The sequence below is a fragment of the Chionomys nivalis genome, chromosome 2 (genome assembly GCF_950005125.1).
Source record: "Chionomys nivalis chromosome 2, mChiNiv1.1, whole genome shotgun sequence".
Classification (NCBI taxonomy): Eukaryota; Metazoa; Chordata; class Mammalia; order Rodentia; family Cricetidae; genus Chionomys; species Chionomys nivalis.
The window spans coordinates 115,997,968-116,025,739 of NC_080087.1; the positions used below are offsets into that span (position 1 = coordinate 115,997,968).

Sequence of the window (27,772 nt, forward strand, 5' to 3'; positions counted from 1 at the left end):
GGGACACAGTGGGTTGCAGGATTGACCGACTCTTCCAGAGACTTCCTAACCTTTCACCCTTGACACCTCTGTCCTCTTCAAGCCTTCTACCTACTACTGTAGTAACAGGATAGATCCATACTTTGTACATCCTTTCTGATGAGGAAATCTATTGAAATTGAAATGGACACCTTGCTCTAAATTCCCTAGTTTCTCAACTTAGGAATTATGCTGTGTGGTCAGGTGTCTGACCTCAGCCTCCTCTATGTAAATGGGTGGGGGGGCAAGTAAGCAACCATTCAAATAGGTAACCTGTGGAAAGTTCTGGGTTCTTGGTGCAGTGTAATATTCATTCAGCTCAAAGAGGTGATTATGAATGGAAATATAGATCTGAAAATCTAGTTTAGACATTGACCTGGGAGGAGTCATCTAACAATTTCTGCATGCATAGAGAAGGGGACTAGTAAAGTCACCAACAAAAAGCTAAGATAGAATTGCTGCTGGAAGAGAGATAAACTGGAGAATTGTGGGGTAAAACACCAAGAGGGAACAAGCCTACTGTGTGTGATGTCCTGAGACTGTGAAACAGGAGTTAGAGGGGGACCAATAGGCTTGACATCAGAGAGCTGCACTTCCCCTGTGGAAAAAGATATTAGAAGGGATCAAACCATGCTTTTGTGTTGAACATAAGCAAAACCACAGTGCCCAAAACCTTTGTCCTTGTAACCATTTGGAAATTTAAGAAAACTTGATCCAAATTGTAAAGCCACTTAGTCAGCACACTATATAAAAATAAATGGGCTTTATCATTCCATTCATTGATCTACACTAAAAATATAAATATTTTAAATCTATGTTTCCTATCCAACCCATTCTTAAGTGCAATTTAAAAATCCATTTTGGAAACCAAAAGTCAAAGAAAATGGGCTTATTTTTGGACTGAGGGGAATGGGGCTATGATAATATCTGTCATTGTTCTCTGTCCCCTCCCCATTGATCACTAGCATTGATTCGAATGATCTGGCTGGCTAGGCAGATATCTCTAGTGTCCCCCATCATTCCATGCGTGTCTCTCCTGAAAGCTGCATACTTGGTTAAAGGGCACAGCCTTTCATGACAGAAGGACAGCAGGGACAAGCTAGTAGCTGTGTTCCTCGGTGGACCCGCAAACAAGCTCCCAGAGACAATGGGCTTTTCTCTCCAGTGCCAAAGGCATATGACACCTTCCATGTGGATCATGTTCAAAAGCTTCATGGCTCTATTTGTTCAAGTCTCAACAGAGTATCCTATTAGAAACATTTTGATTTTTATTTGATTTTATTCCATTTCAGCTCATGTGTGTTAGTTTTGCATGTGTGTGTGAATGCGTGTCTTGAGCCATCTGCAAGAGCAGCCAATGCTCTTGAACAATGAGTCATCCCTCCAGCCCCTGAGAGTGGCTTTTCCATGTCCTTTCTTGTCTCTCAGGCCAAGCGGTTAGTTAAGTTGGTTTTGAGCTTCTGAATTGGTTTTAAGTAATCTTACAATCAATACAAGTATTTAAAAAAATAAACTAGGGTATTACTTTTAAAAAAATAATTGCATTGCACTTGTTAGTAATCAGATCAAAATCAATCAACAGCCTTACTTTGGTGGCAGTTTATCTTTCAGTGAGATTGTTCGGGAAAAGCTCGTGTTTATCCACGGGCAGGCTTCTACTAAAGGTGCTCTTGGACCTCGTCATTCTTACCTTTGATGAGTGTGTTTTGAAGAGCCGTTCCCCACGTCCTGGGAGAGTTAACTGCTACATTTCATACATGAGTGTCTACAGACTCAATGAAAGACTTCTTTTATGTTGAAGAAGCAGACCTTGACAGTGTGTAATTTTTCAGTCAAATAGAACACCAAATCCTCCTTTCTGAGGCTTCACAGTATATTTCTGTGAAACGCCAGCAATCTGAACTAATACACCTGTTTCATAGTAGCTACATTTAAATTTTCTTCTCCTTGAATTTTCAGAAGGAATTCATGAGCCTAAACCTCAGTAGCCTACAACTTAATGTGTCAGATTCTGAAAATGTTTTGTTAAACACATCATTCCTGTAAAGCCAGTCATTCAAAAAGTAAGGTTTGGTATTTTCGTTGTGAATGCAGATTGGAAAAATAAATAAATCCCATAGGAGCTATAATTTCTGATGTGTTATTAATGGAGGTAATTTATTTCCATTCAACAAATGGGAATGAAGGTCAAAATGCAACAACTCAGGAAAAAACATTTATTTCAATTTCTTGAACTTCAAAGTGTTTTGTGTACCTACACTGATCTCAATTTTTGCATTTTCAACTTCTTAGCACACTTCAACTACCATGAAGAATTTTCTAAACTAAATTTAATTACTAAAATAAAAATTCTACTTGATAATTACATTTAAGTAAGCAAAAGTGTGTGTGTGTATGTGTGGTATTGTGTACATGTTTATGTGAGGATGCACGCTCACATAAATTCATGTACATCTGTGGAGTGTAGTCCTCAATTCTGGGTGGGGAATAAGGATGATTCGCCCTCATCAACTTAGACCATGAAACCCAATATGGACAAGTTCAACAGAACAGCCACATATAAAAAAATAACAAAATAAAAATAGAAATAAGGATTTGAACTAGGGTTCTCACAATCGCACAGCAAGCTGCCTCTGCAGCCTCAAAAGAGACTGTGTTGAACTTTAACTAGGAACCATCTCTAACAGTGAGGAAGATCACTATCATTAAATGACTGAACGGTACCTCTGTTACAAGCTCATCATGTGATAGACCTCAAAGGACGGAGGATATTTAACAAGATTCACTGCATGAGCCTGCAATACTGTGTATTAGTTGGGATGTGAGGCTTTGTACAGCCTTCTTTTTCACAGAATATTGGCAGACCGAAGTAAAACTCTATTTGTTGACAGTCTTTTAGAACTCCTACTTAACTGCATAGCTACAAAATCACATATACATATCTAGTTTATTTAATTATCATTTAAATATTTAAGTATATTTAATTATATTTATTTATCTAGTATATTTATTCATGTATCTATGTAAATTAAATGTGTACAAAATTATATATACATATTTTACCTAATTTAACACACTTTCTTTTTTTCATCCCAGGGCTGTGCACATACTAAATCAGCACTGGCCTGCACTCTCATCCCTTAACTTTTTGCTGATCTTAACACTTTTCTGGTTAAGCATCCTTTCTATCTTGAATATTTGTTTCTATGATATTTTGGCAGCATTTAATATTTTTAATCATATTTTGTTTTGGCTTTCCAGAGTTGTGGTATAAGGTTAGTGGTATAACATTTACCTGGTACATGTGAAGCCATATGTAAAATGGAAGAAAGGGAGGGAAGAAGGGAGGACAGGAGAAAGAAAGAAAAAAGGAAGAAAGTGTAACATGAATGGGCTGGGCCTGTTTGTTTGGGTTTCTGTCCTGCCCAGTACCCCACAACTGTTTAGCCCCAAGGAAAATCACACAAAGATCTCTGTAAATTATAAGCTGATTGGCCCATTAGCTCTAGCCTCTCACTGGCTGACTCTCACATCTTGATTAACCCATTTTTCTGATCTATGTTAGCCATGAGGCTCAGTACCTTTTTTAGTGGAGCAGATCACATCCTGCTGTTTGGGTGGTCTAGGCAGGAGTGCGGGGAATCAACCTCCTCCTTCGCAGAATTCTCCTGTTCTCATTACATCATTTCGACTTCCTGGTCAATCAGCATTTATTTATAACATGATTGACAGAATACAGACAATTCTCACACACCAAGAAAGGAAAGAAACAATATCTCTCCATTTCCCACTCTATATTTATTTTGAATATTCTGTGTTGATTTTAGTAGGCTTACAAAGTAACAGATTCATGTTGTTTTCAAATACTTTATTTGGTTCATTCTCCCAGACACCCCCATGAGCATTCCTCCCATTCATCATTGTGTCCTTTTACCCCCAATATTTCCCCTTCCACATTGTTCCATTGTCTCCCCCACCTTTGTCATTCAAAGACTCTCTTTCTCAGTCTCATCAGCTCTTTTCTAATTCCCAGGCTTTACCCAGTCTCTTTTATAACTGCTTTGGCCTCTCTCTGTTCTCTGCCCATTGCTGTTCCACAGAAACCTATACTGACTCTCTTGTCTCTTGCATTATTTATCATTTCTACTGCTGTGACGAAACTGCTGTGAGGAAGCATATAAAAGAAAGTGTTTAATTGGGCTTACAGTTTCAAGGGGTTAGAGTCTATGATGGTGGAGAAAGACATGCAGGAAAGAAGAGAGCTTTCATCTTGATCCTCAAGCAGGATGCAGACCATACAGAGGGAATAGCTCCAGTCTTTTGAAAACTCAAACCCTGCCCCCAGGGGCACAGCTCCTCCAATAACTCCACACCTTCTAATCCTTCCAAAGCAGTTCAACAAACTGAGGAACAAGTATTCAAACTTAGGAGTCTATGGGAGCCATTGCATTGAAAACAACACATCTGTGCATTGCAGCTTACATAGGGGTTCCATTCCAAAAGCTTCCAGGTCCAGATTTCCAGCCCAGTTCTGCTGACTGACCCAGAAACCCAAAACTCATATATCCATGGCCATTGAGATGTCTTACAGAGGATTTTCTGTGTTTCATGAAGAATTTATCTTTGTGTCTTTACCCACTGTGTCATGGGTAAGCTCATTATCATGAGCTTAGGTTCCTATGCTTACAGACCTGGAAATATTCTTTATCAGTACTGTGTTTTGCTTTGGCATACTCTGTTGGTTACCAAGCCTTAATGTTTCTCTTATGGACCTGGGCAACTTCTAAATAATTTTACCTCCACTCTGATTCCAGTCTAGTGTGCTTTTTGGGTCCTTTCCCTTCATTATGCCTTTGCCATTTGTCTTGTCTAGGAGCCCCGTGAACAAACTCTACTTAAGTCCTTCTTTAAAGCTAATGCAAGCAACTTGCCCACTTCTCAGATTCCATCATTTTCCCCTTTCTGCCTTAACACCTTCAGTTCCCCTTACAATATCTGGGAGGCAGGGTAGGTGGATAACTCCATGGCAGCTTAGACTTAGGTGAGCATCCCTGAGCCCCAGACAGGAGAAGGAGAAAGCCACCCAAAGGCACAGAAGTGATTTGCTACTAGGTCTGTCAGGATATGCGTCCAGGATAGTATAGAGAAGGTAGTTAGAAAATTTGATTGACGTGGTTGGGAACCAACAAAGAACCTGAATAAATAAACAAAATAATATTGCTAATGGAGCCCATACTTCTCTCTGGGTGATCAGGAAACAGAAACAAAGTCTCTGTTTTCAGAAGATCAAATAGGAATATATATCTACAAATATTATTGAAGGGAAAATGGTAACCTTAGGGTCAAGAAAACTGGCAGAAGTTAAAGCTAGTTGTCATAGTTACTGAAAGAGTTGACCCTAGAACTAGTTGCTAGAAGTGTGAGCTTCAAAATTAGTACAAAATAAAGAGACTAAGTGATATCTTCTTTAAAACCTCCTCTTAAATATTGACTTCTTTTTAGGGGAGTTCCCATCATCTCTGACAACGGGGCTTTTCACAAGTGAATCCCCATCTGTGCCATGCTATCATGTTCATGAATTGATGTAATATCTGCGGCGGGGCTACGTCCCCGACACCCGGCCGCCCGCATGGCTTATGCCCCAAAATAATTACACGGAAACTGTATTCTTTTAATCACTGTCTGGCCCATTAGTTCCAGTCTCTTATTGGCTAGCTCTTACATATTGATCTAACCCATTTCTAATATTTTGTGTAGCACAACGAGTTGGCTTACCAGGGAAGATCTTAACCTGCGTCTGTCTGGAGTGGGAGAATCATGGCGACTCCTGACTCGGCTTCTTTCTCCCAGCATTCTGTTCTGTCTACTCCGCCTACCTAATTTTCTGTCCTATTAAAGGGGCCAAGGCAGTTTCTTTATTAAATGAAAGTAACTCCTCCATCATTTCCCTTTTTTTTGTTTAAACAAAAAAGAAAGGCTTTAACTTTAACATAGTAAAATTACATATAACAAAATGGTTATCAAGCAAGAATTACAGTTATAATATTTATATCTATTTTATCTCTTATCATAACTAAGGAAAACTATAACTATCTATCCATTCTTTAACTCCATCAAAGACTCCAGAAGGATATAATATTACCTAAGTAAACAAGAGATCCAAAACTCTAGAAATGACAGAGACATCTCACTGCCTGGACAGTCACTCAAAGTTCTTTTGTACTGTTGGGGCATCCATCTTCAGCCTTTAGGCCCATAGTATCCAGCAGACATTTTTATCAAGCAGGAAATTTCAAAGACAGTTCAGTCACTTTTTGCTGTGTCCCGTAGAATGTCTCGCAGACTCTTTCATGAGTCAGGAACCCCGAAAGATCATCTCACCTTTAGGCAAGTTCAGCAGTCCTCTCTCTGTGGGCTCTCTGTGTCCAGTTTATGCATCAGTCCAGGCAAGAGTAGTTTCTTGCCCAAATGGCTAACCAACTCCATAAGAAGCCTCTTCGATGCCCATCTTCTTCTTGAAGTAGATTTGTGCTGCCAGGAGCAGACGTATCTCACTATAACAGTCTTAAGTTATTAAAACATTTAAATGCCATATTCTGTAGCCTTTGAAAGATATGAAGAATGCCTATCTAACTGAAATATATCTATGCTCATCTAGAAAATCTAACTAACATGACTACAAGCTTTACTATTATCGATGATTATCCATTAGCAACCTATATTTTCTAATTATACATTACATTTTTAAATGAACTACACAATCACAATACCTTAATCAAGATCAGAAATACATATACATATAACAAAATTGACCTTAAAATCCATACCAATGCAAATGATTCATATCTATATCATATCCCCCTTTAAATGTAAAAGAACATTTATAAACCATATTTGGGAACATGGGTGCAGTTTTTGTAATAAAAGCAGCAGGGCTGCGTCCCCAGCATCCAGCCGCCCGCATGGCTAGCTTATGCCCCGAAATAATTACACGGAAACTGTATTCTTTTAATCACTGCCTGGCCCATTAGCTACAGCCTCTTATTGGCTAGCTCTTACATATTGATCTAACCCATTTCTAATATTCTGTGTAGTACCACGAGCTGGCTTACCAGGAAAGATCTTAACCTGCGTCTGTCTGGAGTGGGAGAATCATGGCGACTCACGGCTCGGCTTCTTTCTCCCAGCATTCTGTTTTGTCTACTCCGCCTACCTAATTTTCTGTCCTATTAAAGGGGCCAAGGCAGTTTCTTTATTAAATGAAAGTAACTCCTCCATCAATGAAAGTATTAAAAATGCATAAAATGGTAGAAAGCACAAAGTCAGTGCAAAATAAATTTTATTATTACCATTTCAAGCTATGATTTAAAAAAATCTGAAAAGCACCAGTTGTGGTGGCACAAACTGGTAGGATTTGTTGAAGGGGTTTGGGGCAGGAGGATCACCAATTCAAGACCAGCCTGGGCTACTCATTTAGCTGGGTGATGGTGGAGCACACCTTTAATCCAAGCCCTTGGGAGGCAGAGGCAGATAGATCTCTTGAGTTTGAAACCAACCTGGTCTACAGAGCAAGTTCTAGAATAGCCAGGGCTACACAGAGAAACCCTGTGTCAAATAAATATATAAAGAAAGAAGGAAAAAAGGAAGGAAGGAAGGAAGGAAGGAAGAAGGGAGGGAGGGAGGGAGGGAGGGAGGGAGGGAGGGAGGGAGGGAGGGAGGGAGGGAGGGAGGGAGAAAAGAAGGAAGGAAAGAAGGAAGGAAGGAAGGAAGGAAGGAAGGAAGGAAGGAAGGAAGGAAGGAAGGAAGGAAGGAAAGAAGGAAAGAAGGAAAGAAGGAAAGAAGGAAAGAAGGAAAGAAGGAAAGAAGGAAAAGAAGAAGTCTGAAAAGCAGTTGGGCTAGTGAAGTATTTCTCAGTACACTCTAAAAACTTCTAGGATCCCATTTGTTTTCCAAGGATCTGGGGAGACTGGGGTAAAGGGTATTTTCTTAGAGTATGGGAAAGCAAATAGAAGGCTGTTCAAACCTAATGTGCTTGAACATTAGGTGGGAATCTAGGATCAAGAAACAAATGAGAGGCAGCCCTGGGCTTGGGGGTCTCGGTTGCAGGGAGGGATTCCTGATACTTCTCACTGGGTCAGAGACCTTGCTTTATGCCTGTCTTCTGTCGGATGTGTTATGAGGTGCAGGTGGTACACAGACTGGTGGGCAGGCATTGTTTTATGTCAGAAGCATTTGGCTTTTGTTTTCCCCACAGATTGAGCCTTTTTTTGTGAGTGTGGCGCTTTATGACCTCAGAGAAAGCAGGAAGATCTCTGCCGATTTCCACGTAGATCTGAATCACCCTGCTGTCCGGCAGATGCTCTCCGGGGCCCCACCCGCCTTGGAAAATGGCAACATTGACACTGGCACGCCCAGACAATCAGAAGAACCCCACATAAAAGGCCTTCCAGAGGAATGGTTAAAATTCCCAAAGCAGGTTGCACTTTGTTTATTTGTGATGGGACAGAAAAGCCTTGTCCCTTAGATTGTTCCTTGACAATAGGTCATAAGGGCAATTCCCCCTACCTTGCTCCCTCCCGAATAATCCTTAAATCTGTCTTTTCTTTTTAATGACATTTTGTGAATGTCTTCAGGGTGGTTCTGTGGTAGTTACTTACTGTTTTCTTTGGGCACAGGCTATATTCTCTGTGAGTGATCCGCACTCTGAAATTGTTTTGGTGGCCAAAGTCGAGAAAGTCCTAATGGGGAATATTGGGAGTGGTGCTGAACCTTATATTAAGAATCCAGACTCCAACAAGGTAAAGATTATATTCTTATAAATAATTTTAGTCCCTTTAAAGAAATAAAGTCATGCTGCCTTCCTAATTGTAAAAGTTGATAAATGTATGACTTTCAATATTCACTTACCAGAATAATTAATACCTACCAAAAGCGTTTTAAATTATTTATTTTTGGTTTATGTCCTTCTGAGTCAACAATCTATGATGTCTATGAATCTGTTATGTGTTTCTCAATCTTCCTAATGCTACAACTCCTTAATATACTTCCTCATGGTAATTCCCAACCATAAAATCATTTTCATTGTTCCTTCATAACTGTAATTTTACTACTGTTATGAATCATAATGTAAAGATCTGTGTTCTCCCTTGGTCTTACGTGACTGCTGTGAAAGGGTCACTCAATTCCCCAGGGAGTTGTACCCCTCAGGTTGAACCACTGTATTAGTAAAAATAAACTGAAATTTGTATACTTTTCATACTGTGTATAGCCCCAAAGATCAAAGGATTTATACAATAACTAAGTTAGGAGTCAAAATCGAGTGAAATCAATCTGCCAAAATATCAGCAAGTTGGCAATGGACTCAGTAGCAAAGACAAACAATTATACATTAAATATAGTAACAGTGAAGTGCAGGAAGATAGAGATGAGGAGCAATGTGGCCTAAATGGCAAGACCAATGATTTTATTTTATTTTATTTTTGTTTTCTTCTTTCCATCACCTTATTTAATAATCAAATTATGACCTCTGTTTACTAGAAAATAAACTATTTAAAGTATATATTTTGAGTTATTTCCTTCTTATCTTTCTTTTGTATAAAAAATATATACAACAATTTAGACTGTAGTTTAACCTATTTATGAGTTTCTCATATCATGGTCCAGCAACTATCTCATCAGGCCACATTCAACCTGTTACCAGCTTTTGTAAACAAAATTTTATTGACATTCAATCCCACTTTGCTTTGAATGTGTGAAGCCCTGGGTTTGCTCCAGCACTGAAAATGGAAGTGTTTCTTCCACTTCCCTGTGGCTAGCCCCCACTATAGCAACAGATCTGAGAAAGGTGTGACCGAGAATGCAGGGTCCATGTAGTTCTTCACAGAAAGTCTCTTGCTGAATAAATAAAAAAGCTGTGATCTGGTACCAATTGTGAATATAAACTTGATAACTTTCCATTCAAGTTTTTAACTTCTCTTAGCTTGGGGGGGGGGGGGGCGATAAGGCAGGAAGAGAAACAGGGCGAGTGGATAATAATAGATATTTAAATATTAGGGAATTTTCTACACTGAGAATTTTCCAAATAAAAAAGAAAGCCTAGAGTTCTACAATAACTTGAACACAGCATATCATATGTAATCAGTATGCCAATAAGAAGAGATTGTATAGAATTTCAGTAGATAATAAAATGGAAAAAATAAGCATTATTATTTCACAGGTACAGTTTATAACTGACTGTTAATAAATGATATTTTATTTATTTTTTTCTTCAGTTTGCACAAAAAGTACTAAAATCCAATAGGCAATTCTGTAGCAAATTGGGGAAATATCGGATGCCGTTTGCTTGGGCTGTGAGGTAAGATTCTACTTTGCAACTAACAGACTAAAGATGTTCTAACAATCTGCATCAGAAGCTATGACTTTGAATGTTTAATGTTGCCTATTGTGTTTCAAGAAATGTTAATATGTTGTCATCTTCACAGACATACACTTCACAATTTAGCTCAACAAGGCAGGTTATACTAAAGGCCCCTGACCTACAAACAGTGGGGGCATGGCCAAATGTACTGGGGGCTCTTAGTAAGTATCAAATCAAAATCACAACTTGTTCATGTATATCTGGTTTAATGGACACAGTGTTTGGTCAGTCCCAAGAGCCTAATGGACATATGATAAGCAGAGATAGATCATCCTTTCCGGTACACCTTCGTGCTTTCATTGAGGCAGAGAACTCCGCTCTGAACATGAATGACCAAATGAAACCATCGAGTTGCTCACGTATGCTGTCTTTGATTTGGGTCTAGATTAGCACCAACAATTATATCTCCAATTGACACTGTTGGAAAATACGGTGTTTGGGAACAAGTAGTAGAGCCTCCATTGAAAAACAGGAACCTCTGCTGAGAATAGAACTTGTTTTCAGATCTACTGACACATCAACTTCAAGCATGCCTCTCAAACTCATTACATCTGCATTGCTGTAAGAATTCTTTAAATGGGAGAAACCCTGGCATATACTCATAAGGAAAACAATTCAAGATCAGCAATGAACCAACTGAATGAAAACGGTTTAATTACAGGCCTGGAACAAAACACTCCCTTAATGAATGTTGACAGCGTTATTCCAAAGGCAGTCCCTTCAACTCAAGATGCAAAGGCCAGACGGAAGGGTTGACCTGTTGGGTATTCTTCAGTTCACACAGCTTCTGCTGAGGGACGCATTCAGAGAAAACCCTCCAGTATGTGTCAGAATGTTACAGCCATCAAATTGGGGGCTGGCAGGTAGGATAGAAGGATGCCAGCACCAGTAAGCCAAGACAAATCCCTGCTGATTGCAACGACTGACTTGCATTCAGACAACCTTACAGCAAGGGTAAAAGAGACAGGTTGCCGAGCCTGGTAAGCACATCAAAGCTGACAGGCTCAGGTCACCTTTTAATGGATCACTGAGCAAGATCCCACTCTGGGTCCAGAGTGTCATCTGTAGAATGAGCAGAAAATACCTGTCTCATAAGCAGTACGTTCTGTTAAAAATCAGATGTATAAGGATTTGGTATAAAAGACATCATGAATATTATTTTATCTCTCCCTTCCCATCTTTTCTTACTGAAATAACTAATGTTAGACATGAAAAACATAGTATATATTGTTGTTATTATTAATTATTATTATTGAAATTCATTGTGGAGTCCATATTCATGTTCTACAGCTCCCTCGTTTCTTGTAAATTTGAGTCAATGAAAAGTAGTGTGGTGGACAGAAGTATATAATGTGTCAATTATTGGCAGAATGGCCCTCAGAAGTAACACCCTCACTCTAAAATTGTCAACCAACTGTGAGGGAGACAGATGAAGCTTCCGTGGGGTCTGAAAGTGTTATCAGTTCTTAGAAGAATTATTGCTAGGAAAAGAAAGTTAGCAAAGCCACAAGCCCTTGCTTCGTTAAGGCCCAGTTAATGGTTCAGCTGTTGGTTAGTGAGCTGTTACCCCACCAAAATGATTTCAACTTACGTGAGCTTCTCTGGCAAATGAGAGAAAAAAATGTCAGAACATGCAGAGATCATGATATGTTGGGTCATTTGAAGTATCTAACTTAAAAAAGCATACAAATCACCCAAAGAAGCAGTCTCTATCCAACCTTCCAGTGAAGACACTACTTAAGCTAAAAGAAGGTGGGACCCTCCGAAGGCTAGCTGTCACTCACATCACTCTAGAATAGACCAGATCCAGGACACAGGAAATACATTGTTGGTACTGCTTACTTGCCACTGGCATTGCCTTCGTGCTGTATTTTCCATCTCGCGGTTTGTTTCACACTATAGCTGTGAGTGTACCCTAAAACATTTGAAAGCAACTGTAGTCAAAACAGTAGCATCAACAGTTGCTTGGGACCAGATTTTTACCCAGCTGCTGTAGTACACACAGATCTCTTCTCTATGAGCATCTAATTTGAAATTTATCTGGTATGTTCTCAGATTCGGTACCAGCTGTACTACCACTTTTTAGCAAAAAGATTATCTTTTGAATAGATGCAGATCACAGACACACACAGCTATGAAGGATGATTTATAATTAACAATTCTAAAAGATGTTGAATTTAGAAATATGTCCTATTGCAAGTAAGCTTTTCCCATGCATATCACCTCCAGGATCATAGGAACCCAAGTTCTTGCCAGGATTAGCTCATATATTATTGGACTCTGTCTCATTTTACCTTACAAATGACTACCAGACAGGGCTCAACTTCCTTCAAAATTGATCAGGGCCAAAATACAGTTTCACTCTCATATCTGAACATATGAAGATGAAGCATTATCTAAGATTCTCACACTGACAACATCCCAGTGAGTGGTGGTCCACCTCCATGTGCATCTTGCCATGACCAAGCTCCTCGTATACCCTCACCAAGTCCATCTCTCTGTCTTTTTATCATTCTGTTATTATTAGGTAATGTCTTTTTATACAACTGAAACTGTCAATCAACCAAATTAACATTTTTTTCTGCTTTATGAATAGTAGACAGGTGTTCTACCTCTGAAGTACATCTTCAGTCCTTGCAGAGATTTTTTTTTCTACTTTGGGATGGGGCTGTTTGTATAGCTCATAGTAGCTTTGGGTACCCGATCCTCCTGTTGTCTTTAGTACCCCAGCGCTGAGATCATAGTCATGGGCCCATGCTGGGCCCTAACAGCCGCTTTGTCTTTCATCTGCTGTCTCCACACACGCAGAGAAATGTCTAAGACCCACAGGATGTTCTATGCCTCTGACCGTAGCACTTGAGAGAGCGAGGTAGAAGGATCAAAACCAAAGCGCTCAAGCTGCAGTATATTTCATGAATGGCTATTCCAAGTAAAAGATTTCCACAAGACATCTGCGGGTATGGGCTATTATTTATACAAAAGCCATTTTTAAGTTAAATGCTTTGAAATTCTTACCACGTTTTTACATATTTTGTGAGGTGGGGGCAGGGGAGGGCATGCACACCCTGCCACAGCGCTCATGTGGAGTTCAGAGGACAATCTGCAGACAAAGGCTCTCTCCTTCTACCCTGCTGGCCTTAGGAACTGAACTTGGCCAGCAGGCTTGGCTGCAAGTGCCTTTTGCCTGCTGAGCTCTCTCTCTCTAGTCTTAAAGTTAGATATTTTTATTATGTTTTCCTGATGTTATTTCATTAAAGTTTTATCAAGGAGAGATTATCCTCCCCCTGTTACTGCTCAACAAGAATTGCAACAAAACTGTAAGTAGGTAATTTCACAGAGTCTAAAAATATCATTTCAATACATTTCTAGCCCATGTTCCTTTTTTTTCATGTTCCTCTACACTAAAATCTATGGTTGATATCGTTTTCAAAGCCATTTCAGCTACTTTATTAAAATATTTGATTCATTTAAATGATAAAATATTCCAGTTAGGGCTCTTCAGCTAGGAGGAATAATAAGCCAACATTTCTCTGCTGTTGAAGAAAAAGCAATTATATGTGGGCTGAATTTTTTTTTGGATGCATAATAGGTGTGGGGTGGGGCTGTCACCAGCAGAGAGCATGCAAAGCGAATATTGCCTGACCTCACTTCATAACTTTACACCAAAGCAATTATGTACTTTAAGTAAGACGTTATAGCTATCAAAAAGCAGGATCAAGGAAGGGAGCAACATAATGTTAGCCTTATCGAATGCCAAACTCTGACTCATATTTCCTGCATTTTATTGTTATTTGTGTCCTAAAAGTTAGAACATGGGCTCATTTACAAAGGCATTTTAAGAATCTCACTATTGTGCCACAGTCATAATTACAACCTGATCCTTGTTGCACACTTATCAATCCTAATGATGCTTCCCAAAGTGTCACGGCCCCTCCTAGACCAGGTTAGGACACCTTGAGGAAACAGTTAGAAAGGGGATTTTAGAAGATAGTTCAATGAATGAAGTGCTTGCCTTGGAAAATGAGGACCTGAGTTTGAGCGATCGAATCTAGGTAAGAAACCGAACATGATGGTGTGTGGCTATCGTGGTACCATGAAGGAAGCAGACACGGGAGGATGCCTGGAGCCTACGGACCAATCAGCTAGCCTCTTCAGGGAGTTTCAGGCCAGTGAGAGATCATACTTACAAAACAAGATAGATGGAGCCTTGCATGCACACACACACACACACACACACACATTAATGTATTTCTTTTCAAATCCCCTAATATTCCAAGATTTTGATATTGTGTTAAATGTGAGACAACATAAAAACAACAGAAACTATTCCCACTTTAGATAAATAGTTGAAAATGAGAAATATGATAAAAATGTGGTGTTTATAAATGAAAACTCTAAGAATTGGTGTCTTTTTATTTTGATGAGTCCCTTGAGTTCTTTCAATTATGAATTAAAATGATCATTAATTTTCCTCCTTAAAAACACAATTTCTTAAACAGTAACCAACTATAAACCTGAGTAAACATTATTTTCCGCCAGATCTGTATTTAAGGACAACCAGGGAAATGTGGACAGAGACTCAAGATTCTCACCATTGTATAGACAAGAAAGTAGCAAGATTTCAGCTGAGGACCTGCTTAAACTGGTATCAGACTACAGAAGGTAGGATATTCTCAGTGCCGCTTTAAGCAACCAACACTGATTTCTCCTCTCTCCTTAACACCTGATGCTGAGTCTCAATTGTCCAGATATCTCCGGAAAGAGATGGTTGTCTGGTGATTTCCCTTTTGTCCAAATCGTAGTGCCTTAAGGATCAGTTTGCCAAAATTGTGCAGAAGATTTGTGAGATGTTGGGCTATGTCATTCACCTATAGCTTTGTGACAACCCACCCCGAAAATTCAGTATCTAGACATAGCATCGTTTGTGGTACTCCCGATTCTGTGGTTTCAGTTAGTCTCTTCCATGCATGATACTGGCCGGGAGAGGTCAGCTGGGACTGGATAATCCATTTCTTTCCCACCGGAGCTTCTTTCGTGACATATGTAGATGTCCTTATTATAGTATTTATCTTACACTATTAGCCTCTAATACACAGAGTGTTCTTGTACTCCTTAGCCTCGAATAATGGTTCTATTTCTCCTTCCTGAGAATCAACATCCCCTTATCAATTAATTTTGTATATCGCTCAAAAATATTATGGTATATTTAAAGTATAGCCAATACCTTCCACAGCATCAGTAAATTATTTGCATCTATTGAAATAGAATGGAGGTTTTATCTATCATCTATTTATCTATCATCATCATCATTATTAAGGCAGTTTTTAGAATATATAATTAGAATGATAAGTAAATTGTTAGGCAAGAATCTATACTAATCTTAGTTCTTTTAGTCCAGGAAGAGTACTGGTAGCATAATTGATCTTTCTGCCCTTCACTCATCAAACATAGTGGTCAAAACATGCACTCAGATCTTCACAAGGCTCCTCAAGCCACCATGAGAAAATAAAAAGGACTTTTCTTTTTGCCTTTTTGGCAGTCACTTAAGATTTGTATAGCTGTAGTGATGAACAGCAAAGATTTGGGGATAACCTGATACAACAAAGACCAAAACAAACCCTGACACACCTTATGCTATCAGGGAATAGAAAGAAATTATCAATGGTATGTGAGGGGCACCTAGAATACATAGTGCAGAACTGACATTAAATTAAATCTGATTCCTCCTGGGGACCAATTTCCATGGTAGAAATTTGCCATTGCTAACTTCAACCCATCAATGCAGTTTACTGAACATGGAATTAGAAAGAGCAGTAAAAGTCTGAGGCTCAAATAATTTTATGGTTCAAGGCAAGCCTGGTCTATAGAGTGAGTTCCTGGACAGCCAGACTGTTACATAAAGAAATCCTGTCTCAAAAAGCCATAATAATAGTCATCATCATCATACGGTGTGGCATGAGTTATTTCTCCAACTGCTGTGGCCAAATACTTGACAAAAACTACTTAAGAAAAGAGGGATCACTTTGTCTTGTGCTCTCAGGGGACACAGTTCTCTGTGGCAGAGAAGACATAGTGGCAGGTGACATTGCTTCTGCGGTCAGGAAACAGAGAGTGAACAGGGACTGGAGCTGGGTTGTAAAACTCTAATGCCTGCCCCCAGTGACTGACTTTCTCCAGCAAGACTCCACCTCCTGAAGGTTCTTCAGCCTTCAAAGAATGTGCTAGTTAGAAGCAGAAACAGACCTCCAGAGTCAAAGAGTGAACTTGCATGATAATAGGAGAAGAGCCTTCATACCTGTAGAGGTGGTCAGTTCTTTGCTATGGAATCTAAGGATGAATGCAAACACTTAGCAACTGTAGCAAAAACTAACTTTGTTCTTAAAAATTCTTAAAACTCACGTTGACAGTGAAATGCTTAAGCAAGTTCAAATAAGTCTTATTGACAAGACCATAATAATAATTTACTGTTATATTCATCTGGTCACGTGTATAAGTGAAGTCAGAGAAAATAGTTTCAGGCATTAGCAGGATATCTGTAACTCAACTCCTCCCTGATTTTTGTTTTAATTTACATTAGCATATATTTTACAGGAATTAAACTATCCAAAAAAATCAATATGCCGTTACTCTTTACCCTTCTCAAAGCTCAGAATTATAGTGTAAGATGGGGTTTTCTTTGGAAATGAAAATAATACTGTGTGTGTGTGTGTGTGTGTGTGTGTGTGTGTGTGTGTGTGTGTGTGTCTGATGTCCTTTCACAGAGCTGACCGGACAAGCAAAATGCAAACCATCCCTGGAAGCCTGGATATTGTTGTGGACAACATCCCCTTGGAGCAGCCAAGTATGATGCTGATGTCATTGATGTCATGGTTCATTTAGAGACTTCTGAGCATCTTGTGGGAGGTTATTTGGTTGTTTGGTTAGTTTGTTGGTTAACTAGTTAAACACAAAATTTGGGTTTCTTGGGGATTTTGTCTTCCAAAATGGAAAGGAATTAATTATACTATAGGAATATGGGACTTATTTGTCCATTGAGACAGACAATAAATTCATAATACCCTGGATAGCTTAATTATCATCTTTTCTACAAATATGGATTTAAAAACTCCTTAAAACCCTGGAGTGTTGTGAGGAAAGTCAGGCTTAAGTAAATGAATAGCCAATAGTGTGAGAATTCATATTCTGTTTAGTTTCCCTGACTCTAGTATAGACTGGTTCTGCCATACCACACTGACAACAAATTACTTTGAGGATGGGGCACAGCCACTTATGTGACTGAAATGTTATTACAAAGAATGTTTACCTTATTTGGAACATGATAAAGCCCCTGCTTTTACTGACCTAAGAATGAGGGTTTCCAAATACAGAATCAAGTTTTCCTATAATAAATAATGACCAGGAGGAGACGATAGACAGGAAATGGTAGGATGCCCATCTCACCTGATAAATTTCCACAAATCATTTCATTATAAACTATAATGAGAATTCTAACATAGGATCCAATTCCAAATCATTTTCACATTGATTGACAGGAAACAGCAGAGGACAAACTAAGTCATTTCCTCGATGTGATTTAGGGAACAAGGCATTATTGCCTACAGAAAAGTCAACATAATAGAAAGCTAAATGCTCTCTTGGAAAGAATGGTAGAGTAATAGAGAAATTTGAGACTATAACAAAAATATTATAATTGACTCCTAACTAAATATTAGAATTATCATCTGATTCCCAAGTATATATAGCCAGTCTCTTTGATTTATCTGAGTCCAGGAAGGTCCTTTGTAGAAAAAAAAAAAAGCAGCAGACTTCTTTCTGTTTCAACATGACATCTCCCACCTTCAAACAATGTAGTGACAGAAATTTTGACTTACATATTCCTTACCATCTCTTTATTATTTTTTCTTAGGCTATTTTTTCCTTAGGCTAACTACAAAGTTAGATTTTTAAAGGTGGTAAAAATTTAAGAGTAACAAATACTGTACAGAGGGCTTTAGCCTTTTGCTGTAAAAATCATTTTGTATATTAAAAATTACTGTTAATTCATCTGTTAGTCCCACTAATAAACCCATTGAATAACTTTATTCTGCTATACAATAATATATGTATTTTATTTATAATAGCATGTGACAGTCAGTGGGTTATGCCTTATCTTATAAAATCTACCTAGTCTATACACATGAACATATACAATATATTCTATATACAAGAAACATAAAAATTATAAATCCATCTCAAAGATTTGCTATGTTTCTTAGACATGAATTTTAATACTAATATAACTTTCTCATGCCCAATGTTCCCATTTCACACTTTCATTCTCTTAAAATTTCCATTTTAAGCAGATTCATGTTAAAATACGTTGCGTTGTTCGCTTTAGAAGACCCATGTTCAATGACAAACTCTTATTTTCTGATTTCTTAAGACTGTGTAACATCGTCCTTTATCCCTGTCAAGCCTTTCAACGTGATGTCTCAGTCAGAACCTACAGTGGAGGTGGAAGAATTTATTTATGATTCAACAAAGTATTGCCGTCCATACAGAGTATACAAAAATCAAATTTATGTCTACCCCAAGCACCTCAAGTATGATAGCCAGAAATGCTTCAACAAGGTATGACACACATTTCTGGGGTCTTAATTTCAGTTCACTGTATATAGATCACACAAGATGGTTCTTGAAAGAGCAACCTCAAATAACTCTGAGCCAAGACTTGAAGAAAGTGTTTAGCCAAGGGTGGGTTCATCCTAAAATTCACTTTAGGATTATTCAAAGACAAATGCATTTTTCAGCATTTCAGTGTTACCAAAAAAAAAGGTATCTGTAGACAGATTTTATTTGGGTCACTAGCTCACAAAAAAAGGACAGTGAGGCTTATTATTAATTATAAAAGCTCTGCCTGCAGCTTAGGCTTGTCCCACCAGCTCTTATAACTTAATTTAACCCATTTGCATTCATCTACATGCTGCCACATGACTAGTGGCTTTTATCTCTCCTCCTGTGTGCCTTGCTTCCTCTCCAGCTGGCTGGTAACTCCACCTTTTCTTCTTCCCTGAGACTTCTCTCTCCCCAGAAGTCCTGCCTAACCTCTTCCTACATAGCTCTTGCCATTCAACTATTTGTTAAATCAATCACAATAACACGTCTTCACACAGTGTAAAGGAATATCCCACAGCAGTTATCTTATAGTTGTTCATCTCTGAATTGTTTGAAAATGCATGGCTGTGTAATACATTAATAATCCTTTTTAGCCGGGCGGTGGTGGCGCACGCCTTTAATCCCAGCACTTGGGAGGCAGAGGCAGGCGGATCTCTGTGAGTTCGAGACCAGCCTGGTCTACAGAGCTAGTTCCAGGACAGGCTCCAAAAACCACAGAGAAACCCTGTCTCGAAAAACCAAAAAAAAAAAAAAAAAAAAAAAAATAATCCTTTTTAAAATAAGCCTAACATAAATTTGATCTAGACCATTTTTTAGTTTCTTATAATACCCTGAAAATAGCATGCTTAGTTTGTACTGTGAGCTTTTTTGTTTCCTTTTTAAAAATCTCTCCAAATCCTGCTGCTTCTGAGGACCATGGATAATGCCACAAGGCAATGCTGATTATTCTACATTTTTTTCAGATTTAATTAGAAGCTACTTATTTTAGGCTCTTATATTGTTTGGCGTGTTATTTAAGAGGAAATTACCATCTCCATTTTCCCCCTCACTATAATTTCAGGCACGAAATATAACTGTGTGCATTGAATTCAAAAACTCTGATGAAGATGGTGCCAAGCCCATGAAGGTGAGTCAAGTCACTTGGGGACACATCATGAGAGGGAAAGCAGGTGCCTTGGTTCTTTGCACCACTGGGGGAGCTTTGTATGGGTGTGGTGAATGAAGAGCAATTTTAGGCATTTGTTTAAGATCTCCTGAAATTGTACGTGGCTTAACAGCCATCACTAACGCCATCTATCAGAACTGCTAGTCTCCCACAGCTCTTCACCTCATGATTTGGAAAAAGGGAAGTCATTATAATGTGAAATTACTACAATAGTTCCCTGCGGAAAGTCTGTCTTGTGCACAAACTAGTCCATTTCTTGATCCAGCATGCTTGGCTTGTAGCAGTACATCCAGCTTGCCTTTATGCTGTCTTCATAGAAAGGCTTCTATACACAGGCCTGTTGTTTAAGGCAGGATGTCCCTGGAGAGCTCATATTTATGAACAGGACAGTAGGTTAATGCAAGGTGTCTCCATAGAGCTCACATTTGTGGAGCCAAGTGCCTAAGAGACTAGAAAATGATTCTGAAGAAACAGTCTACATTGCTGATCACCTGAGTTAATAATACCACTCTTCAAGCCTATAAAACTTAAACTGGGCTGTTCATATGTGGTATGTTCTGTTTTTAAGAGTTAACATAACCAAAAGATCGCCTGTATAGCCTATAAAAATAAACAGGAAATCTGCTTCTACTGAGACTGGTCAAATCTTCTAGGTTGATAATGTCTAACTAACCCTACCATTGCCCCAGGCTATTCCTCATAATACCATCAGGTATAAATAATACTCTGATGATGCTAGCAGGTAATATGTAGTCTTATTCCAAAGAGTGTGCATGAACTTAAGAATGAGCTAACTCATCTAGGATAGAGAGGCATTCTTCTGTGTAATCGTGAGCCACTGTGAGCCTTCCCATACAGACCGAGCTTTTCACAGAATTAGTATCAGGAGTGGAAAATTAGCGTGTGATGTCATGGTTAAGCAAACAAGATAATGTCTGGGTAGGAAGCACAGAAGCCCCCCCCCCCACACACACACACAATGCAGTGCTACTAATGGGGATGAGTTAGGAAAGAAGGGTAACAGCAAATGTGTGGGCTTCCTGCTTCATTGCCTTATTAACATCATACAGAGACATGAGGAGTCCCATGATATAAGACTAGAAGAGAGGTCATGAGCTCCAGGAATGTGTACCCTCTCACCTGTGTGAGTCATGAAAGCCTAGCCAATCCTCCAGCCTGATAAGAGGTTAGGATATAATATCAAAAGCTGAGTCTGTCCTGCTACCTCACCTTCATAGGTAGGAATTGGTTGGCATGGAACTGAGGTCCAGCCAAGCCTGAGGACCTTAACTCTATCAGAAAGTCATCCTTCAGGGGCCTATCTTTATGGCAATATTTAGAGCAATCAAAAGTCGTACAGTGAGTTGGTTCAGTATTCAACCTTTGGACCAATACTTTTAAGATGCGTAAAGGCTTTCAGCTGTTCTTTGATGCTCCATTACACAGCGCACACAGAACAATGGGCCAAGGAAGTCCAAAGTTAGCTGGATATCATCCTAGGAAACTAATCCGAGTGTGTGCTGGAAATGACTTTTTTTACCTGGCAATATTTTCAGGCACTCATTTTGTTCCCCTCCTCACTTTCTGAACAGTGTATTTACGGAAAACCTGGAGGGCCTCTCTTCACTTCAGCTGCCTACACAGCTGTCCTACACCATTCGCAAAATCCAGATTTCTCTGATGAGGTAAGGACCAGACCCCACAGCCTCTGCCTAAGACTCAGGGGTGAAAAGGTCGGGGAAACCTTGTCTAGACTACATCTCAGATTGAAGACCATTGCGCACAGCTCCTGAGGCTCTACAGTGACACTAACTGAAGTGACTCTGGCTGGTGACAGTCCTGGTGTATGCTACAAATTCCTGCAGTTGTATATAGGACTGAGCTTCAAAAAATGATGGCTTTATTTTATCATTCTTTTCAAATAATGTAACATGAGGGCCAGGCTTGTTGGGGTTTCTGTCCTGACCAGTTCCCACAGCCGGCAACTCCCAAAGAAAATCACACAGAGTCTACATTAGATATAAACTGATTAGCCCATTAGCTCAGGCTTCTTATTAACTCTTTTGGCTCATATTAACCCATTATTCTTATCTATGTTAACCACATGGCTCAGTACCTTTTTCAGCAGGGTAGATTACATCCTGCTTCAGTGGTCTGGGAAGGACTGCCAGGAATGGGCTTCCTCCTTCCCAGAATTCCTCTGTTCTCATCGTCCCATCTCTACTTCCTGTCTGGTTGACCCACCTATACTTCCTGCCTGACCAATCAGCATTTATTTAAAACAAGATTGACAGAATACAGACAATTCTCCCACACCAAAATAAGACTGTTTTTTTTTTCTCACTTATTTTGTGGGTGATTTTAGTAAAGATTATATTACATAGTTTTACCAGTCAGTATGTATGTGATAGCTGGATGCCTAGATGTTATGAGTCAACACTATTGTTCATACCTGCATGAACTTCACTGGGCTCAGTCTCCTCATCTCACGGTTAGAAGTGTGACTTGTCCTAGAAAATTCAACACTCTTTTTTTCCTCCTCCAAAGCTCTGAGAATCCAGCACTGTTCCCACCTCCTGTTATATAGATGAAGGCACTGGTTTGAGTAATTTTGCCAGGGTTGTACAGCTACTAAGTGACAGTCAGCATTCAAACGAGGCCACATAGCCCTAGAGAGAAGCTTTGCCACTTCCCACAACTCATAAGAAACATCACTGGGCTAGTGGTAAATGACTACACACATATTAGCTATGTTATAGACAGTCTGAGACAAGTTTCAGTGATTAAATCCAGCTTCTTACCCTAAGAGACAGTCTGAACTACTACAGCCAGCTAGGGTTTTATATGAGTTCCTTTATTGACGCCATAACAAATTAGCACCCTTTATTTGCTTAAAATAATACACACCGTTTACAGCTCTGGTGGTTAGAAGTCTGAATTGGCTATCATGTGGCTGAAATAATGGTGTCAGTGAGGTGGGATGTCTCCAGAAATTTCTAGAGGAAGATCTGTTTTCTTACCTCTTGCAGCCTCTAAACACCACCTCACACCTTGGTTTATGACTCTTCTCCCACCTACCTTTTATAAGGACAGGCAAGGGGCTGGAAATGTAACTAAGTTAATGAAGTGTTCACCTAGCATACCTTAAGTCCTGGATTTTCGTCCTAGCACCATGTACAAACAGGAAGTAGAGACAGAAAGATCCTAGAGTTAAGATAATTCTTTGCTATCTAGAGCGTATGAGACCAGAGTGAGGCACATGGTTTCTTTATGACAAGGAAGGAAAAGAAAGGGAGGAAGGAATGAAGGCAGGAAGGAAAGAGCCTCATCATGACCACCCTCTTTTCATATCTGATATAATCCCATTATCTTCACCTTAATCACATCTTTGAAAGTCCCTTGTGCCTTGCACAGTCACATATTCATGGGTTCTGGGTTTTAGAATACAGAGTCATCCTTGGGAGCCATCTCTGTCCACCACCCATGTGACATATTTGTAATTTTCCAACTAATTAACAGAATCCCCTGACCTTACCTCCATGTCTACTTAATGCTCTTATTTTCCTCCATCAATCAAGGTAAGAAGAATTTTTTTAAAAAAGAAAAAGCTAAGGGAAAGAGCTATTATCACATTACAGAATATCTGCCATATTGATTGACCTTTTCACATAACACATGTGAAAGATGCATTTCCTGTAGATGTAAGAATTTCATAAATTAGTGTTCTCAGTCTCTCAATGCTGTTAAGTCTGGCTTTTAATCTTTTTCATTTTCTTATATTTCCTGGAATCTCCTAAAATCTATGAGCTTCTCCACGTGGCATGTAGATTATGAATCACTTAGTGGTCTTTGCAGCACAGATTTAATACTAAGGTTTGATTTCCTTGATTATAGGAAAAACGATTGCACTAACTTTAAAATAGTTATAAATTATCCAATGCATTGTTATAACAAAATGTAAGTATTTGCAGGATTTTTAAGTCAGGGATTGAGAAGGCTAATTCTGTGTCAACTCAACACAAACTAGAGCTGTTTTAGGAGATACCCTCAATTAAGAAAATGCTCCAACCAGTTTCCCTGTGGGAAAGCCTGTGGTATATTTTGTTGTTGTTGTTGTTGTTGTTGTTGTTAAATGATTTGGGAGAACCCAGATCACTGTGGGCAGGGCTTCCCCTGGGCTGGTAGCTCTGGGTGCTATAAAAGCAGTCTGAACAAGCCAAGAAGAGAAGTCAGCAAACAGAACTACTCTGGGCCTTCTGCTTCGGTTCCTGTCACCAGGTTCTTGCCCTGCATGAGTTCTTGCCTGACTTCCTTTGAAAATGGACTATGACATGGAACTGTAAACTTAAATAAATCCATCCCTTCCCAAGTTGTTTTTGGTCATGATATTTTATCACAGCAATAGAAACCTTAAAACAAAGATGCTTTCATGACCATGCAGTTAACTGGGATTCTGGAATACTTGGAACATTGCTATGAAGTGGGCTAAGAAGAAATTTTCTAGTGTTCTGCTTATGATTATGGATTTTGAAATGTATATTTGATTGTGTAAATAGGTTAGTGCACTGTTGTACAAACAGTACACAAGCTTGTAACTCATCAAAATCCAGGGATCCTCAAACTGTATCATAAATGAGACTTATCTGGAAGACTCATTGAAACAGAATATTCAAATTTGAATATTCAGCATGTCTGGGTTAGGCCTGAGATTTTATGGTTCCCAGATAACACTGATGCTACCATTTCAGGGACCACACTGTGAAATCTAACAGTCCTAAGCCCTTTTTGAAACAGAATGATGATAAACCAGAAGATACACAAGACATCTAATTAATAATCTATGGGCTTTATTAATTACTTGACTTGACTGTTCTCAGAGCAACTTAGTGACTCAAATAAAGCTAAGTGCAGGTTACCTGGACAGGCTTCTGGAATTCTGGTCTAGAGGGGTCATCAGAAGATGTAGGACTGTCTCGGAAACCCCCTGTTACTAACTCTACCATCTCTTGCTCACTCTGAGACCCCAGTATCTCTGGCCTTGAGTCCCACCTCTGTAGTGTCCCTATCACAAGACAATGAGGAAATTAAATGCGTGTGACAAAGCTTTGATACCTAATTTAAAAAGTGATATAAAATGTAGGTGGTTATTTCAAACTCTTTCTTTCCAGAAATATGGGATAAATAACCCAAGTCACTTTTATTATTTTATATCTGTGTTTAACCAAAGGCATCATTAGTAAACCTTTGGCACTGCTTCATTAAATGACTCCTTACTGGCTATAATAAAAGTCATTTCATATGTTTATGTTGTATTTTAGAGAGACAGAAGCCAGGCTTCCAGTTGCCTTGTTTACAGACACAGTTCTCAGTGATGTGCACATGAGTTGCCTGGGTACCTTAAAAGGCAGATTCGGATTCTGGGGCAGTGTCTGAGTTCTGAATGGCTAACAAGTGTTCATTTTATACCCTTGCCCACGAGCATACTCAGGAGGCCAGGAGTTACAGTTTCACCATGTTTGTTTGTTTGCTTGCTTGCTTATTTGTTTTGTTTTTGTATTTTCAAGACAGAATTTCTCTGTGTAGCTTTGGAACTTGTCCTGGAACTATCTCTGCAGACCAGGCTGGTCTCCAACTCACAGAGATCCACCTACCTCTGCTTTCCAAGTGCTGGGATTAAAGGCGTGTGCCACCACTGCTGGTTTACGGCAGTTCTTTAATGTTTATCTTCTTTACACTCAGTAGTTCTGTTGGTGAATTGGTGTTTTTGAATATGTGTGTTTAATAGGTACTCTGGAAGCATAAATCATGTGATGAGAGATACTACATAATCTAAATTGTCATCTACCACAATAAGATATAAAAAATAACATATTAATATATTACAGCCAGCAGATTGAATATTTGTTGAGGGTTCTATCATTTTGACTACACACGGACCTAAATTTCATTCCTGTGCTGACATTAAGCAAATGATTTTAATCTCAATCCAAATGTGGTATCTTTCACTGCAGGTGAAAATTGAGCTCCCAACACAGCTCCATGAAAAGCACCACCTTCTGTTTTCTTTTTATCACATCACGTGTGACATCAATGCCAAAGCTAACGCCAAAAAGAAAGAGTCCCTGGAGACTTCAGGTACTTACAAGAAGTGACCTGAAACAGGTCAATGTGACATATGTCTAACTTGAGTTGGAGACCATTTTGAAAAGATATGATTTATTGATTCTTAAATGAAGTTGCTGTTTATAGTGACAAGTGGTACATTTGTACTTCTTAGCACAGAGGTTTGTGTTCACAATCTTCTCCGTGTTGCTTCTTTGCAGTGGGATATGCATGGCTTCCTCTGATGAAACATGATCAAATAGCTTCTCAGGAGTATAATATCCCGATAACAACCACCCTGCCTCCTAATTATTTAAGCATTCAAGATTCTGCAAGTGGAAAGGTATTGAATAGTGTATAATTTACAATTTTTTAAAAAAAAAATCAGCTATGAAACAAGGCTATCCTTTATACTCCGTTATTTAAACTAGCATGATAGTGTGTGTGTCCATTGCAATTTTATGAAGTTAACCTACAATAACCCTACTCTTATTTTATTGTGGCCACTAAAAATTAACCATTAAAAATGACTCTATGAAAGGATGTCAGTCTCATCTCCAAAACTTCCAAATGAATTTGCACATTTTCCCATCTCTAGAGCGATGTGGCAATAATGACTCAGAACGGCAAATTAATATAAATTAAATGACTTGATTCCCTTATCTCATTTTGTCGGTGATGGTAGCAAACTCTTTCTTGCAGCATGGTGGAAGTGATGTTAAATGGGTCGATGGTGGGAAGCCACTTTTCAAAGTGTCAACATTTGTTGTATCAACAGTCAACACTCAGGTGAGTACCATGTCCTACAATAGATACATAGACTATGATGCAAAATAGAATGATGACTCCTACATCTGTAGGGAGAAATGCATCGTGACATGAGCTGTCAAATGGGCAGGTGGCTGAACTTGTCAAGAAAATGCTTAAAGTGTAATCTTCACCTCTTGAGATAGACAAAATGCCTTAACTCCCTAAGTCATAAAACTTGAGGCCAAAATACAGAAGCATCTTTAGAACATGGCCATTCACTCATAGTATGATTTCCTCCTACTTACAACACCCAGGTCTAGAACCTCTTCAATGGTTTAAAAAAATACTTTTTACGTTTACCACAAAACTAAGTCTAATTCCCATGCCTGCCCAGGACCATGAGATAGACAGAACTTCACTGGAGAGTCACTTTGGACAGCTGCTGGCTTGGTTCCTGAATAAGTCACTTTAACCTCTGTGGTTCCTAAGTCCTCATCAGGAAAATGTTATACATAAAATATCACTCCTTAAGCTTGTGATGGAGAGCAAAATAAGAAAATTCACTTGAAAGTAATTCATGAGCTACCAGGTGCTGTCTACATATTCATAACTGTTAAACTGTAAGCTTATTCTTTCTGTTGTGAGGCAGCTTTTTCTGTTTCATA

The 27,772-nt window shown here is 39.0% G+C and overlaps 1 protein-coding gene across 10 annotated transcripts in view; it reads left to right on the top strand.

Annotated features, from left to right (window-relative positions):
- The window catches only part of Dock10 (dedicator of cytokinesis 10), a 255,903-nt gene that overhangs the window by 163,953 nt on the left and 64,178 nt on the right, over positions 1 to 27,772 (top strand). For all 10 annotated transcript variants that reach the window (XM_057761402.1, XM_057761403.1, XM_057761404.1 and 7 more), the window contains exons 12-22: positions 8,273 to 8,494; positions 8,694 to 8,816; positions 10,290 to 10,372; positions 14,975 to 15,097; positions 17,197 to 17,276; positions 18,858 to 19,045; positions 20,151 to 20,216; positions 21,848 to 21,940; positions 26,267 to 26,390; positions 26,579 to 26,700; positions 27,060 to 27,146. In XM_057761402.1, coding sequence (XP_057617385.1) covers positions 8,273 to 8,494; positions 8,694 to 8,816; positions 10,290 to 10,372; positions 14,975 to 15,097; positions 17,197 to 17,276; positions 18,858 to 19,045; positions 20,151 to 20,216; positions 21,848 to 21,940; positions 26,267 to 26,390; positions 26,579 to 26,700; positions 27,060 to 27,146 — 1,311 coding nt within the window. The remainder of the gene's footprint in view (positions 1 to 8,272; positions 8,495 to 8,693; positions 8,817 to 10,289; positions 10,373 to 14,974; positions 15,098 to 17,196; positions 17,277 to 18,857; positions 19,046 to 20,150; positions 20,217 to 21,847; positions 21,941 to 26,266; positions 26,391 to 26,578; positions 26,701 to 27,059; positions 27,147 to 27,772) is intronic.